Consider the following 17,359-nt stretch of genomic DNA (forward strand, 5'->3'; position numbering starts at 1 on the left):
ACCATACTTGAGGCTTGTCGGAGGTATTTTATTTATTAATTTTTCTGAGAAATTATATTGGAAAGCGTTAATTGTTGATGAATAATCCTTAAAAATGATAGTAAGAGGTCGTGCACTTATGATGTTTCAGCTACAACCGAGGTAGGTTCCTGAAAGATATCATTTGTGAACGACCTTTTGTACCCTCGAAAAGCTCATCTCTTGATTGAATTGACACTAAGTTAAGGTAAAAACGCCAATGGTTATTTATTGAAATAGGAACTATTTATTATGAAAATAAAAGAGCTTTTGAAAAGCTTGAAATGTCTGATAAGATCAAATCTATTTATTGTTAAGAATTAGTTAAAGAAAGAGAAAAAAATATTTTGCAGAACAAAATAAGGATCTGAAGGGTGCAACTTGTAACGTTAATAAAGATTGAGATTGGATATATGGGACTTAAGGAATCACTTTTAAAGGAAACACACTCGTTATAAACTAACTCGTTATTATTCTTGTGCAGAAATTAAGGATTTGTCACTAACAAAAAATAAAAAAAAATAAGCAACACAAAAAATTAGAAAGGATTTTTCGTAGTAGATCAAAAAGATATTCACCTATCATGGATTTTTTGTTATTAGTTTCTACACTTTTATATAATTACCTATATATTATGTTAAAATTATTGAAAAAAGTTTAAAGTGCGTTTTATGCCAATAAAAAAATATATATTACCATTATAATTACTATCTATTACGTTTATGTTATATAGTTTATATGTTGCCGAGCGGCACTATTCATTTTCCTATGGTGTGTCGCTTGGGGTAGATGAAAAAACAACACATTTTATAATTAAAAATGCAATCACAAAATGAGAAACTTATGCAATGAAATCGAAAAAAAATCTTAAAACATATAAAAATTTAATACCTCAAAGTTAATGAATTCAACGGTGAATGAATTTAAACATTTTACATTAATTGAGAACAAATAACATGCGAATATGTCAAATAAAAGTTTATTCAGTGTTGAGTAATAAATAAATATGAACACAAATGAATTAAAATATGATAAAAAATATTAAGAACAGCAAATAATATTTGAAATAAAATTGCATCCTTATCTAGTCTTCAACCTAGAAATAAACGATATCCCCTCATATATGAAAACAAAAGATTGAATATGCATGCTGAGTTAAGATGATGTAGCATGATAACAATAATTAAACTCCAAAGCAAACATGGAATATGTGAAGTAACTGAAAATCGTGTGTAAATTATAATTTTAGATAAATAAAAACCAGAAGAGTTTAAGGAGAAGTTATCTTGAAAAATAATAATCCTCATTGTTTCATTCCTTTTGCTATTCAGGTGGTAATTTCTCACATCTAAAGGATTTCTCATCTCAATTTATTAGGGACGAATGAGGAAAAGATGTGATAATCTATGAAAATTGAACATGGACATCCCTACAACCCCTAGCAAACGGCTTATAATTTTGGAACATGCAGAAAATAGAAAGTGATCTTATAAATCATTCCTGCATCATCCGATTTATTTACGTTCCAGGAACTAGATTTGATATCCCTAAATTCCACCAATCCTCAGTTCTACGTTTTAATTAGTCGTTTTTGAGTCATGATAGCTTTAATTTAATTAATGTAATATCACGGCCAACTAACATTCAATTGCTAATAACTGAGTCACATTCCATCCAATTTGAAACACTTTATGAATGACAATAAAGTTTAATCATAATTAATTTTATTATCAATCTATTTAATGGTGTAATTTCTTTTAGATACAAATTTTCTGTTACTCATTCTTTTTATTGTTGGAAATGAAATGATGTAGGTATGCAACATGTAAAAGATTTTTTCCACTTTAATATAGGAAATTATTAAATTAATAAACTTGCAGCCGGCTTCTTTATCAATACCTTGTTTTTGACTTTAATGAACGGTAGAGTTAGAAAATAAATTTACATTGAAAAAGAAATTGCGGAAAGCAATAGATAATCGTTTAAATTAAAGCTATTTAATTCACTTTTTGCTCTGCAGCACGTTACTAAGCCAATTCATAGCATCATCAAGTCCTTCTCCTTTCGTTGCAGATGTTTTAAAAATCTACAAGGAAGTTAATACAATTAAAATAAATTGTTATCGTACAGACATAACGGTTAAGTTACTTGAAATGTTCGATTTTTAAGTGCATCTAGTCCAAGTGCTTGGTGTACTTCTGCTACCGATAAACATCCTTCGATATCTTGTTTATTTGCAAGAACTAATAATACGGATCCCGCAAGCTCTTCCTCTCGAAGCATATATAAAAGCTCATCTTTAGAAATTCCTATTCTATCCTTATCTGCCGAGTCCACAACATAAATAATTGCGTCTGTGTTACTGTAATAACATCTCCAATAAGGCCTAATTGATGTCTGGCCACCTAAAATTTTTAATCATGTAAAATTCCTAACTGGAACTTGTTGAAAATAAAGTTACCTAAATCCCAAACTTGAAATTTTAGATTTTTATAGGTCACTTGCTCTACATTGAATCCAATTGTCGGAATGGTGGTGACTACTTCTCCGACTTGAAGTCTATATAATATGGTTGTTTTTCCTGCACCGTCGAGTCCTAAAATCAATATTCTCATTTCACGGGATCCTAAGAGACCACGAAAATAGCTTAGTAGACCACCTAAAAATAACGATAACATTTATTAATCATAGTAAATACTATTTTTGCTGTAAATAATTTACATTCAAATTTTGTGACAAATCATCATTCACTTCTTTTTTCAATGTTTTCACTTACCCATTTTGAATATATACTTTTAAATATGTTTGGAAGATTGTTGCTTAATTGTTTATAATCCTCAACTTGTTTATATACTTATAACTAGTCTATTTATTGTAGAAAATATGTTTTTAATTATTTTTATGTATCAAAACCCGATCTCTTGGATGTTTAGAAATTTGAAATTTTGATATCTGTTGACGATAATTATTTTTTTAAAGAAATCTTGAATGGCAATCGTAGTTTAAGCATTAAAAGTGTTTTAAATATGAAAGAATCATTAGGAAGATGTAAATTGGCGTTAATTAACCTAAATTTTTGAAAATTATAAACCGCTAATAAAATTTTTGAAGTTTTTGATACAGAAAAATTACTCAATGTTTTGAAATAAAACTCTAAGCGTAATTTAAGATTGTGCAATTAATTAACTAGAGTCTTGCATAACAATATGATTGGTAAATTAAGCAAACAAAATTGAAACAAGATGGGTTTGTCCATAAGAACTGTTATACTTTAATTTAGCTGTTTGACACAACTTGATAAGAACAAATCACTGACTAGTAACTGTAAAAACATCACTAACGATCTTTGAAATTTTGAATTCTGTCGTCGTTCGAGCTGATCATTGCGAATTTGGTTTGTCAAAATGCACTAGAAATTGATTAAAGTATAGTAATTGTGTGTGATACCTTCTATTTATTAAGTGGATCAATTGATAAATGTGTAATATCGTGTTGCATTTTGATCATTAGGAAATTTGTTCATGCGCAAATCAAACGAAAGAAAATCAATAAAATCGTGAAAAAAATCTTCGCGATTTCGTGTGTGAATTTGTGAAAATTAATGATTTAGCGTGTATAAATCACAAATTAAAATCAATGGAAGCCTAGTGAATGCTATATAGTATATAAATAATATAAGGGTTATAGAGAAAAGTGCATAATTTGTGGTGAAAATTGAAAAAATTGGAAATTTTTTTCCATCATTCGAAAAAATTGATATAGAAAAAAAAATTGCAAATCCCAAAAGTGATTTTTCTTTAGCATCCAAGCGACTGCCTCAACAAATATTGAAATACAACATTAAAAAGCATTATGACGAAGGATAGATTAGCAGCTTTACAAGCGGTAAGTTCGAGAAATTCACGACACAAAAATGGGCAAAGTGAAAAGTTTTTCCTCGAGTTCATTTTTTTGCGAATAGATAAGAGGGAATCGATGAAAAAAGCTTTGGGTTTAATTGTTTTCCTCGTTTTTTCTATTGGAAAAATGAGAGAAAAGAGAAGGAAAATTTGTGTGAGGTTATTGTAAAAAGTGCAGAAATGACATGTCTGTGCCAAATTATGAACCTAAAATCTTGAAACCTTGACCGCACCTTTGAAAAATTCATTAATTGACTTATGTCAAGTATTTTAGTTACGGTATGTGTCATCGCAGTTCTAATTGTACGGGTTTGCTTGAATGAGTCATAAAACTTGAAGCTTACTGAATTGAATCATAAGAATGTTGTGAATGAAGCTCAGATCATTGTTTTTTGCGCAATGTTTTAAAGTTTTTTTTTTCTGAAATTTCCATTCAAAAACTTTGTCAAGGCTCGATTGAGCATTTCTTCTTCTTCTTTTTTTAGTCGCCTTGTTATTAGTCATTGTGTTGTTATCTCAAAGCTTTCCACAGGTGATTTGATAACGAATTATTATTTTTACACCTCTTTATGACGTGCTCAAAGCTCAATGCTCAAAATACACTAACAATTTTATCCATTAGAAGTGTAAATAGATTTTTCTTATTGGAATTCTAAATTTATACAGTTCAAGTAAGAAATTTACGAATGATTAACAGTGTGTTGTTAACATGTGAAATTATGGAAATTGTATACATGCTGTTATCGCAAGACGGAAATAAATTGAAATATAAATGGGTGCTTTAAGTCAATGCGTCAATGTATTACCAGCAAATTGTACTTGACTGATAAATTATTTTTAAACAAAATGCTTTTAATCTCATAATTAACTCAAGGGGAGAGATTCTTTGACTGTGAAGCGTTACTGTTGTGTGAATGTGAATGAAGAACTTTTGAATAGGTTCTTTCAATGATTCTCTTTGAAACTATTTACAGCCATTTAGCACACACATTTAGCGTCATTCCGGAATGAAATTATTCCTGTTTTATTTCACGCTAATCATTTGTTGCTTAAAGATGTGACCAAATTGCGTGCTTTTAGCAACAATTTGTCTAAAGCATTCTTAAAGCCTAATATGCAATAATTGCAAGTTGCTCATCTAATCATAATTTTTTTACCACAATATCCTTAACTAGATTGCAAAACCTGACAATGACAAATTCTCATTCATGCATTTCATTACGTGTCCGTTTCAAAATATTCACACAAAACACTCATTTGAAACAAATAATGAATAAGCATAAAGAGTGAGGAGCAAGTGAATATAAAAAGAAGAGATAGATGGTATTTTAATGAGATTGGGGTAGCTTCATTATTGAAAATGTGGGTTTTGCTTTTCTTCCTTTCTACTGAATCATGTTACTATACGAGATCTTCCCACTTGCATAATTTTTTTTATCTGTTGCTACTTTAACACCATCAGTTATGAAAAGAATTTTTACAGATACCAAAATTTATTCAAGAAAAAAAAGGAAATTCTCTTATGAATTGCACATTTATAACAGTCAAAAAAGAAGTTTATTCGCTCATTTTTCAGTCATTTCAGTGGAATCGAATTCAATTTGTTGCAATTACGATTGATACACGCGATAAAAATTCCATTCATTCATTTAGCATATGAGTACAATACGTGGATGAGTAATGGTTCGGTCGATAGATCAATTAAATGTTTAGCATTACATACATAGACTCTTGATTTTCTATTTTGCTCCTGGATAGTTAAATGGAATATGAATAATTTATATCCAATTCAAATGTGTATGTTATCAAAAATGCTTCCTTGTTTTTCGACCCTAGTTTTGTTTTTACTCACACCAATTAGGTTTATTCATTTGATTAAATGTTAACAGTTCACATATTTAACTTGATTTTTTTTCTCGTTTTTCATGTTAATATTTATGAGACTGGGATTTTATTTCTGATACGATCAATTACTCAATACATTAAATGCAATGGAAGCTGCTCTCATGCACATCAATTAAAAGACATCTAATTATAGCTCATGATTGAGGGAGAAAAAATGTCGTCGATTACGTTATCTTCAATCTTTTCATTTCATTCACTTCTTGAAATCCTTAACTGCATTCAGTAAATAATCTTTTGTTTGTTAGTGATTTTATCTTGTGGAAAAAAAGACTTTCTTCATGTCTTCTTTTTCGTTCTTATTGTTATGAAATTCATAACAATGAGGAAATAGCATAAAAATAGGATAGAAAAAAATGCTGATGAAAAGAAATGTTAAACCAGAGGCTTATGAATGATTAATTAATTACTCGAGCTGGCTATACTCTATTCTACTCATTTAATAATAACGCTCATGATTCTTCCAAAATGCCCTTCATGCAAGTGGAAATGTGTAGTTAAACTATGAGAGCTAATTACACCTCTTTACCTTGCATCCGTCATGAATTTTTAAAATTGTTTTATTTGATACACTTTTCATAAGAATTGCATGTCATTTGTTAACCCTAAAGTATTTTTGAAGCTTTCATTTTCATTTAATAAGCTTACTGAAATGCACTATTTTTATTTCATGTTATACAAGAAAAGTGAAAGCATTTCGAATGTAATTGACGTATTTTTTTTAAGCAAAAAGAAAATATTTATTAGCAAAATCGATGAAGTGTTGCTTCTTCTTACGTTACTATGAAAATAAGGAAAAATCGAAAGAAAAGAAAAAGCCTTAATGTGATATCAAAACATACCATTAGCCAGGGATTCACATACACATATCCCATTATCGACATTAAATGGGAATCACATAATGCACGAAATATAAGAGAGATTGTTGCTGAGTATAAAATGTGTGAATAAAATAAAATGACATCATGGTTTTATATAGTTTTGCATGAGAGAAGCAGATGTGATGTTGTGTTAATATGACATTCTGAGTGGGTCATTCATATTTTAGTAGGAAATGTTCGATCTGTTGCAATTGATTTATGTTACTTTTAACAGGATATTTTTCTAATTTTTTTTCTGAACCTTTATTTCCGAATGCGACACATCACACATATATCTCGTAATCCCTTTCGTAGGATATAATTAATCGACCTAAATTTTTTCCAACTACAAGCTTTCAGTAACGGAACAATCTAAAAGAGTACTTTAAAAATGTTCAATCGGGAATTATTTTTACGTTTATAACAACGACTATGGAGCTTCCTATATGATATGTAGATTTTTAAAATACTAATAGTGCCTAGTTTTTAATATTCTAGCTTTATTGGAAAAATCTACAATTCTCAGATGTTTGGAGACTTTCTCTTTGCAAATGAATGCAGCCCACATTGTAAGAATAATTATTTGTGGCGAATTAATTATTCGACCAGTTCAGCTATAAGCATTATTTGATCATCCGCCTACAATAAACAAGTTTATTCGATTTCTTCTTTCTCTTCCGTCTCTTCAATGTAAAAATCCATTCTTTTGTACTTCTGTTCTTTTTCTTTTAGAGTTTGTGAAAGAAGATTTACTCATAAGATCCCAAACATTGAGTTTCTTTGCACATATACTTGTAATAAAAAAAACAACTTCAATACTGCGTGACGCAATAAATTCGATCTCCATCTCTTATTCTCTTATATACTTTTTCACTTTGCAGTAGAAAACATTCAATGAATGAATTTATGTAGATGTGAATGAATGAAAATAAAAAATGACAGAAGGGCGAGTGTTAAGGAAAAGAATGTTGTGCATGCGAGAAGAAAAATATTTATAATATATTAAAGCATTTAGCTTTTTTGTGTTCTATGGTACGAGAGTATGAAAATGAAAATGTCATGAGTCTTACGAGTAATGGAGATTCCAATGTAAATGAATTTCATTTATTGTCGTCTCGTGATAAAATTTCACTAACTTTGATATCAAGATATTTCTCGATTTTCTATTAGCAAAGTTTTTTTCGGATGGAAATGCTAATGAAAAATGAAAAGCTTTTCATGAAATTTCCGTTCCTTTCTCAGAAATGTAATTTTCATAATGAGATGTATTCTCAAACTTCTCGCCAACGTCCATGACATAAAAAGAAATTCAAATTACTCTCATCATACAATTCTAACAAAAAAGACTGTCGATAACAATGATTACTACGTCATGGTATGAAAATAAACTTTATCCTTATTCTTCATTTATTTTTCGATGCTCTCCTCTCCAATGTCACGCTTGAGATTTTCTGTGATTAAGATAAATGTTGAAATTTGATTAAGAATTACATGCATGACTTGTAATTCTTATCCATTTTTCATTCCAGTGTAAATTTCAGGATTTAACTTTTTCTTGTTCTACAAAACGACCCTGAATACTTTGAAAATCCTAGTGCTTATAACAACATCATAATATTTTTTATGCGTTTCTCAGTGCTACCGGCCTCTGTATCACAGAAGCTTTAATGTATTTAATAATTTATCACTTTACGATGTTGAAACTAAACTTGAAAAAAAAAATCAATTCTTTCATTTTTTCTTTACAATTTCATTTTACGATCCCTTTTATGGTTTCTATGTCTTCCCCTTTAGTATTCTCATGAGATTTTTCAAATAAATTCTTAAGGATGTATACGCATGTATGTTCAGTGTAAGAGAAGAAAAAAGTTTTTAGTCGCTTTAATACGAAAAGTTTTGTGTAGCACGAGGAAAAACAAAAGGGTCGAGTGAGATGAAGACTGAAAGCTTTTATAGATATAAAGATATATATTCAAAATAGTATTCATTCCTACGGTCGGATGTAAGGATATAGCAAATATGAATAGAGAGATTAAGTGTTTAGGTGGATTAGATGCTATGCATTTGAACTTTTAAGAAAGTTTAAAAAATGTTAGTATTTATTTTTAGACGTTGGATATCGCAATGAATATTTGTAACATTTCTTGTGATTATCACAGTATGCCAAAGGCACAGGAGACGACAATCAAACTGTTTGAATTAATTACAAATTCGATCATGAACTTGAATTTTATAAGCTCCTTTCAATATAAAATCAAGACGTTTCTTGTCAAATAGATTTTATTCAAAAATGTTTCTTTTCCTTAAAGAAAGTTCCACAGACATTGCGTCTAACAATAGAGAGAAAAACTTTTCGAACACCGAAGGAAAAAGATGCAACATTTATTGATTTTTTGAGGAAATTTTATACCTTAGTTTCTTTATTAATTGTGTCACATTACCATTTTTATACAAAAGCGGGGAAGCAAAATCTAGTAATTATGACATTGCGTCATTATTCTTTTGACTCATTAATATAATATGCTAGCGCTGTTGTGTATTTTCGTGAATATTCAAATTATCTACAAATCTTAATAAATTTTGCTAGACTTCAGCTAAACGTGAGAATATCAAACATAATACCACCGTAAAATTCCAATAATTATATTTAATTTATGAATAAGAAAAAAAGCTGAAAATAATACAACCAAAAATGTGCAAAAAAATTAATGGAAAAATATAAATAGATCATTTTCACCATTAGCACTGAAAAGCTTAAATTTACAATGAGCAAGAATGAATTTCAATACCAAGGAAAAATTTATCGTACAATCAATAAAGATAATGATACGGAATGAAAATGAATTGCTGAAATAATTCAAAAAAATTTTCATTTTATTGTAATTTGCTTCATATCGCGAATGAGAAAATGTAAAATATATAATACAAAGAAACGTTTTGTTAAACATAGATTGATTTTACATCCTTCAGCTATTAGTTGTATATTCATGTCTTATGCCATAGAAATAGTTGTAGATTAAATTTTCTCCCTTCTTCTATCTAAGGAAAATATTTTTTCATTGAGCTTTTTTGTGGAAATATTATATTTTTCTTAAAACTCCGTGTTATCGACAGATAAAGACTAGTTATAGAATACTACAAGGATGAATCGCGTCAGAGAATGTGAGAAAGAGATGAAAATTATTGAAGATGAAATTGCTGTGAATGGTTTTACAGAATAGCACTTTCCAGATACGATAATATAGATAATGAAATAGCATAATTTATTTCTCCCACATTTTGGCGTATCAGTTGCACTATGCTCCCTCATTTTTGCTTCGTGTATTCAACAAATAGAGTTTGAAAGTGCATAAAAGAAAAATCATCCTCTTATGTCTTCGAGATGCTTTGAAACACGTATTTAATTTTGTTATATATTTCCTTGACTCAGAAATTCTGATACATACTTCTTTATTCTTATGTTCAATGATAGCTTGCTTCTTTCAATACATATATATACAATAGAGTACGTAGAAATGAATCACTCATTTTTTTCGCAAGAAATGAGCAAGAAGAAGCTTCACAAATATTCAATTTATGCACAAGAGATTCATTTTTAATGCATTTTTAAATTGTTCATAATATTGAATTTTTTTTTAATATCTCTTATATATTTTTAGAAATGTTCTACATATAAAAATGAATATGGAGCTTGTAGAATATTTGAATATAGAAGCAGTCATGTTTTATGATTTTCATTGGATTAAATTTCTTCCAAATGGTAGCAAAAGAAACAGAATTAACTGAAATGTTTTATCCTTGTCGTTATTCTTATTCCTCTCAATGCACTCAATGTTGTTTGTGTTTTCATTTCTCTTCAACACGCCTCAAATTTTCTTTTGATTGTGTTGTTTTATTTCAATCTTCACTCCATAAAACTTTTATTTTGAGAACCGCAAACAAAAAAGAAAAATTCCTCTCTATTATTATTTTTTTTAAATGACTAAGAACTGAAGAAAAACAATGAAATAAAAGAGGCTGTGGGTATTCCATTTTAAGAATAGCATGGAAAAATATTTAATGCTGCTCACTTTTTCGTCTTATTTTTCCTACATTGATTGACAAAAATTGGCTCGTCTCCAATGAAATCTTCCTCTTATGGAAACTCGTGATCCATTTAAGCAGCAATTGCAATAATTCTTCAATTAAAATTAATTTTTAAATCAATGCACATTTGAGTTTATTATAATTAATTTGTTTCGGTTGAGATTATGTTGATAAAATTGAAAATTAAAAGGATTTCCAAATTGATTTATTGCTGAGCTTTCTAGATCATGCAAAGCTACGTTCTAATGCTTTATGATTTTTGATAGTTTAACAACCTAAAGCTCAAACTTTAACCTCAACATTCCAGTAACATCTCAATATGTAACTTTGATTCTTCAAAGTTTAAAATTTTGTAATATTTTTAGGCATCTAATTTTGTTCATTTAAGAAGCAACAATTGTAATTGCTAGTATCGCCAATTTCCACCAAAACATTCTTCAATGTACATTCTTGAGGTCAAGAAGTTATTGATTATTTTTTTCAATATCGAAATATTATTTCTCAATGATCGTAAAATATTTAGTAAAAAATTATATCGTTTCTGTTTTTCGTCTTGAGAAGATTTTCATTCTCTTCCATTCTAAAAATATTTCGACAGAAAAAAAATATAATAAAAAGAAACTGCTAAATAAATATTCATGGTTTAGATAAAACGAGACGAAAGAAAAATGTTTTTCTGTTAGGGTTTGTAATAAAAATACATAAAAGCTTATAACGAATAATAAAAAGTGAAAGCAAGCAAGACAATTCAACGCTTATAGAATGTACAAAGCTCTTTTATTTCTCTCTTAAAAAATCAATATAAAAAGGCCTAAAAATACTGAATATCGATTTAAAAAGCTTCCCCAACTGATGACAGTAACAGACGTAATTATGTTTACAGAATGAAGAAATGATACGTGATCTGCTTATCAAATGATTATCCATTAAGGATTTTAAGAAAGAAATAAATTTTTGCGAGCATTCTAAAGGAATAGATATTGCAGAAAGAGCCAACAAAAAAAGAAAAGTTATACCCCTAAATATATTATGTGAAGCATAAAGAAATGAAAAACATAACTTATGTATTGTATGAATACAAAATAAAGCTCGTGACATTCATGTCCAGTCTGATTTAAAGAAATGGTTTTAACCATGACTAAAATTTTATATCAAGCTCTATGTCTGCTTGTTGATATTTTAAAAATGTAAGAAAAGATAAGAAATCTTTTTTTTTTGGAAAGGAAAAGAATTTGAATTTCCCATTTTAAGTTCACTGTATGAATTTAAATATAAATGCAGAATAATCACGTTTCACTTGAATCCCCCATTTTTCCTGACAAATTCCACAGAAATATTTAAAAATGATCTAGACGTATTTTTGAAATAATTGGATGCTTGAACCTTAACAGCTAATTTCGTCGTGTAATCTAGTGAATGAAATCTTAATGATTAGGATGCTTGAGCCGGTGACGCAATTATACTTCAGTTAGGCACCTGATAACAACACTAATTATCAAATGTATATGTGCAACACGGTGTATAAATAGAATTATTAGAACTTTATAAAGTTTATTTAAATTTACGAATTTTGATCTGAACTCTATCGACATCATGAAACCTCTTTTCTCCTTGTCACGATCTATTTTGTGTTTTATTTAAACATTTTGGGGTGTTATAGTAAATTTAAAAGATTACGATGATTGTCAGAATCTCTCTACTATAATCATAAATTACAAATCAAAATCGTTTTCCATTTTAATGTTAGGTAGTTCATAAATGACATTGAAATTTATGTTTAAAAATAATCACATTGAACGTTCAATGTTTTAGAAGAAAATACATAAAAAATTACGATTTCCCGTATAGATGTGATTTTTCTAGTAGCACAGATTCCATCGTTTGTATAAAGGTACTAAATCTTGTCTCATAATCTTTACACATTCACATTCATGCGAATGCCAATAAGCACATACGATGGCGATAAGAACAGAAATTATGTAAGAGCTCTTATGAACTGGTGTGTATATTTTTAACATTATTGTTCATTATATCACGTGCTTTTTCAAGTTTTCACAGACATACTTATTAATTGTGCTTTTATTTCAACAATCACATACAAAAAGTGGATTTGTTTATTTTCATCTCTCTTGATTCTCTTGGAAGATAATAATAAATGTCTAGTAAAAATGTCATGGTAGAAAAGATTTATTGAGCGCATTTCCTAGTATAATTTCTTCTCGAATAAATCTTCAGTTGAGGGGTGAAACGTTGTGTTTATGTGAACAATCATTGTTGCTTTTGTTATTCGTGTTGATCTTAAATTTTGTTATGAACTTATCAGTTTGTGAAACAAGTAATAATTCTCTAATAAATATACTTAAAAAGTATCAACTTTTAGTCATTGAATGAAAGTGTATCAACAAGCATTTCATGCAGTAACAATGCTCTGCAAATAAGTACAATAATTTGCATTCATGAATGTGTGACATTTATTCTCATTTCTTTTTCTGTAAATCTAAGTTTACTCATATGACTCGCTATAACAATAGAAATAATCTAATCGCGAGTATTATTGCTGTCATGATAATTGAGTATTAAATAAATTAATACAGCACGTTCATATCAACATATTTAGTTATAGCTGATAATGTAAATGTAATTGAACTATAAAAAGCTCAGTTTCTTTATCCTCTTTTAGAATTCGAACAAAGTTGAAATTTATGCTCTGCTTCCTTCTCAAGTATATACAATAGCATAAACTTTTTCTTCGTCTGTCTTTTTTTTTTTTCTTAATTTCTCTTTCCTTAGAATGATATCATAAAATGCTAGAAAAATAATGGTTTTATGATGATAATAAATTTCCTCCTCTCCGTTTAGAATGAATAATTAATTTTTATTGTCCACTTCATGTTTCGCTGGTTCCAATTTTCAGTAGAAAATGGCTTCTAAATTGTTTTTATTTTACGGTGCTTCCTTTTGTTGTCCGATTTTATATAAAATAAATAAAAAAGTTTCTTTTTATTTGATCCAAATATTGGATTATTGTTAAGTAAAGCTTTTTTTAATTCTGAGAAATGTTGTTTAGACCGGCACTTATTTATTATGTCTGAGAGTATTTGACAATAAGCAATAATACTGCTTTTGATGGTATTTGTCATTTTTGTTGAAAGAAAGTCATTAAATGATGATCTAATCAAACTTGATTAAACAAGCTTAGTATTTCAAAAATTATAGTACGCAAAAACTGTAGATCCTTTTTTTGATAAAAATCAACAAATAATATTTCTTTCACTAGGAATTTCAAATTTGGCCTGTAAATACTAATCTTGTGAGATTTGTATATTTACATTTAAGATGAGTTATAAACAAACAAAACCTTTACCTTTTTAATTTTTCTTTTTTTTCATACAAGCACAGATAAAACAATTCTACAAAAAATTCGTATTATTATAAAATGGGAGGATCCTTTCTGCTAAAAAAAATGTACCACCTGCTATAAATTATATTATTCCTGCAAAACTTGATTCATACTTTTTATAGTTTCATCAAATAAATTTAACCATTTAGTTGAAATCATTTTGATTAAAGCAATGAAGCGATAAGAATTATAAGCTAAAATTGTACATTTTATAATTGTGTTGATAAGGAAGAATTAAAAAAGCTTTGTGTTGATGGCTTTATAAAGACATTTTGCCGCTTTTACTCGATTTTAAAATAAATTTCAAATTCTTACGATATTTTCCCAAATTAAATGCAAATTAATCTCCGAACAAATTTCTTCAAAATCTTGGCAAAATCCCTTTTTAATCTTCGAGAACTTTGAAAGTAATTTAAATTTTTGAGTATATTTGAATAAAATATGAAGCATGAATGCGACTTGTTGATATGTTCTTATGAGAGATTCACCCCAACTAATCCAAATATACTCAACTTATTTATTGATATAAAGCTATATAGCTAGAGAGACATTAATGTATTTATTTAGTTAAATAAATATTAAATTACATAGATGACTTTGTGTAAACATTGAATGATGCACAAGACATAATAATTGATTGGTTTCTTTTTTTATTAATTTTCAAGAACTAAAATATTTTTTGGAAACATGTAACGTGTGACAAATGCACTTACTTTAAGAGGCGTTAATTTGATCCTTATAAAAATGATTCATTGTTTTAAGGAATTACAGCATTGCAATATTTATTTCTGTCTTCTCCTTCTTTCGAATAATCTCTTGTAATGAAAAGTTGTATTGGAGAAATATGTGAGTCAGAAAAAGAAACAATAAATGGCTGATTCTGCTCTTTTTGTGTCTGCAATTTTCGTTTCTATGGAAGTTAGATTCGTAACAGATGTTTTGTAAAAATATTTCTTTAAAAGCTTTTAAAATGAGATATATAGAACAGCTTTTTGGAATGATTGATGATACTTAATAGTAGGAACAGTTCTTATATATATTATATCAATCAAGAAAAAATTGGGTTTTCAAGACATTCAAAAGCCAAATATTGAACGTCACAATCTAAATTTTTCCCAAAATTTTAGTTAAAGCACGGACACAAGCATAAATAATATTATCAAAGAAATGGAAAAATGAGCTAATCCAATTTGACGGGTGTAGTAGATTGTACAAGGAAGAAGGCAAAAGAAACGCGTTACAATTTTATTTTCCGTTCACAGTTATCGCTACTTACTTATCCCACTTGTCTTGTTATACATCTCATGTTGTTATTAAATTAAATTCTGACGACGTAAGTAAAAATACCGAAAACTGTGCCTTAATAAAACCATAAAAAGCAACAATAAGGAACCAATTCCAAAATGATGATTCAATTTTTTTATGAGGATTTACTCAACGTTTATTTATTTACTTTCTTCTCCAATGACTCATTTCTAACTTGAAGTATAGAGCAAGAATGACTTTTTAGGGGAAAATCGAGTAGGCGGGTGTTAAAGCCATTTTTTACTTGCTTTTTGGCAATTTTTTAATAATACACAACTTTGATGTTATTTTTACTTGCTCCAAACTTGCTTCCATTTTTGTTAATAAGTCATTTCACATTTTTGACGAAACTTTACGTATGAAATGCATTTTAATCCATCAAAATAAAATTTTTAGATCATATTAAAATGCACATTGGACATCACTAATCTTTATACATAATATTTGAATGATTGCTCTCAATGAGCTACGTATATTATTGTTATTATGATTATGTTGATCCGATAACATAATTCGCTATGCCATCCTAATATTTATTGAAAAAAAAGAGAACAACTTTTATTTTCCCAAAAGCCAATCATTATTGATTTTTATATGCCTGTTTGCTGTTCTTTTTGTTGTCGTATGTTCTTTCCTTTTTCCTTCAATCTTTGACATTTATGAAGTTCTTTTTACTTCTTCTCATTTCCTTATACTTTCCATTTTTTACACAGCCTAGTAATTTTTTGATTCCATTACTTTATATCTCTCTTGAATTAAAGCGTGATTCTCGGAGTAGATTTTTCTTATATAAAAATTCATCATTGGAAATACTCGCAAAGTTTCAATTGTTATTTTTTTTTTACTCAATAAAAGCACAACATTATTCATGAGTATGCTTATTTTACAACAATAACAAAAATTCCCCTATGTGAATCATAGGATTTGTAGAGAGGATTGGTTTTATTACATGAGTATTGTACAATCAAATTCAAAAGGGTTAGTTCGATTATTACGGCTGTCATCTTAAAGTGAATAATATGTATGTTAGACCGTCAGAGAGGTTATCTATTTTTAATCGTCTTAATTTACTATAACTCCTTAATATGTCAATATCTACTCTTTATACTTTTTTCTGCTTTATCATCGTTTCGAAAATTCATTTCCTCAAAAAATATTGCTTTTGGCGCCAGGTTTGATATTTTTGTTCTAGAAGTAATATTATCTTTCCATTAAATATGAGAAAGTGTATGCTAATGATGTTTTCGATTCTTTCTATTTAACTGAATGATAGATATGAATGAATGTTTTATATGTAAATTGAATATCGAAAGTAAATAAAGTTTTGCATGTGTGATGAGCAAACATACAAATAACTATTTGGAGATAAAAACCAGTATAGATTATTTTTAAACACTTGGATTTGATTTTTAACAAATCTCAAATTATTGTGGATTTTAATTATTTTAAAATTCATGAACTCCTCTAAGTATCTCTTAGACTAGAAAACAATGATTTATTGCTCTGTTTACAGTGTACTTCAACAAAATTAAATGACATATCTGCATATTTTGAGAACAACTATCAAATAAACTCGCGTTAAAATATTGCCAACCACAGGAAAATTAAATATTTCACTCGAAAAAAGTATTGTTTGCATAAGCGTGCTGATTTATGATATTTATTTATATAGTTTTTATAGAAGCTTCGTGTTAAATTCTATAATCTAGAGTATGAAAAAGAAAATAAAACATTGACGTGATATTCTGCACATAACTCAAGCTGATATTTATGCGATATGGTATTTAAGAATGGAAAAACTAGCAATAATAATGCCCATTATTCTTATTTCCGCATGAAATGCATATTAACAAGATAATGTCAATAATATGACTATATTTGTTTTATTT

General features: G+C 28.3%; 2 protein-coding genes across 7 annotated transcripts in view; one reads left to right on the forward strand and one right to left on the reverse strand.

Moving 5' to 3' along the window:
* Positions 1-1,725: 1,725 nt before the first annotated feature.
* On the reverse strand, positions 1,726-2,935 carry Arl1 (ADP ribosylation factor-like 1). The gene is made up of 4 exons (XM_070641895.1): positions 2,795-2,935; positions 2,480-2,677; positions 2,167-2,423; positions 1,726-2,104 (listed from the first exon to the last, which is right to left on the reverse strand). The coding sequence occupies exons 1-4, from the start codon at positions 2,796-2,798 to the stop codon at positions 2,021-2,023; spliced, it is 543 nt and encodes a 180-aa protein (XP_070497996.1). The 5' UTR covers positions 2,799-2,935; the 3' UTR covers positions 1,726-2,020.
* A 418-nt stretch (positions 2,936-3,353) lies between these two features.
* Syx1A (Syntaxin 1A) overlaps positions 3,354-17,359 on the forward strand; it is a 33,111-nt gene continuing 19,105 nt past the window's right edge. For 3 of the 6 annotated variants that reach the window (XR_011544535.1, XR_011544537.1, XR_011544538.1), the window contains exon 1: positions 3,355-3,903. Coding sequence is in view for 2 of the 6 variants with exons in the window: in XM_070641931.1 (XP_070498032.1) it covers positions 3,871-3,903 (33 nt within the window). In the remaining 4 variants the exon portion in view is untranslated. Of the gene's footprint in view, positions 3,904-17,359 lie in introns of all 6 variants that reach the window. The other 3 variants (XR_011544536.1, XM_070641929.1, XM_070641931.1) reach the window with 2 other exon arrangements.

Source organism: Chironomus tepperi, unplaced genomic scaffold, assembly GCF_022539635.2.
Source record: "Chironomus tepperi strain 1889 unplaced genomic scaffold, CSIRO-AGI_Ctep_v1 contig_260, whole genome shotgun sequence".
NCBI lineage: Eukaryota > Metazoa > Arthropoda > Insecta > Diptera > Chironomidae > Chironomus > Chironomus tepperi.

Bases quoted from the DNA above. Each gene is read 5' to 3' on its own strand.
- Arl1 (XM_070641895.1), bottom strand. The intron at 2,424-2,479 runs GTAACTTTATTT...TAAAAATTTTAG, and splicing joins ATTTCAAGTTTGGGATTTAG to GTGGCCAGACATCAATTAGG. The intron at 2,105-2,166 runs GTAACTTAACCG...ACTTCCTTGTAG, and splicing joins TTAAAAATCGAACATTTCAA to ATTTTTAAAACATCTGCAAC.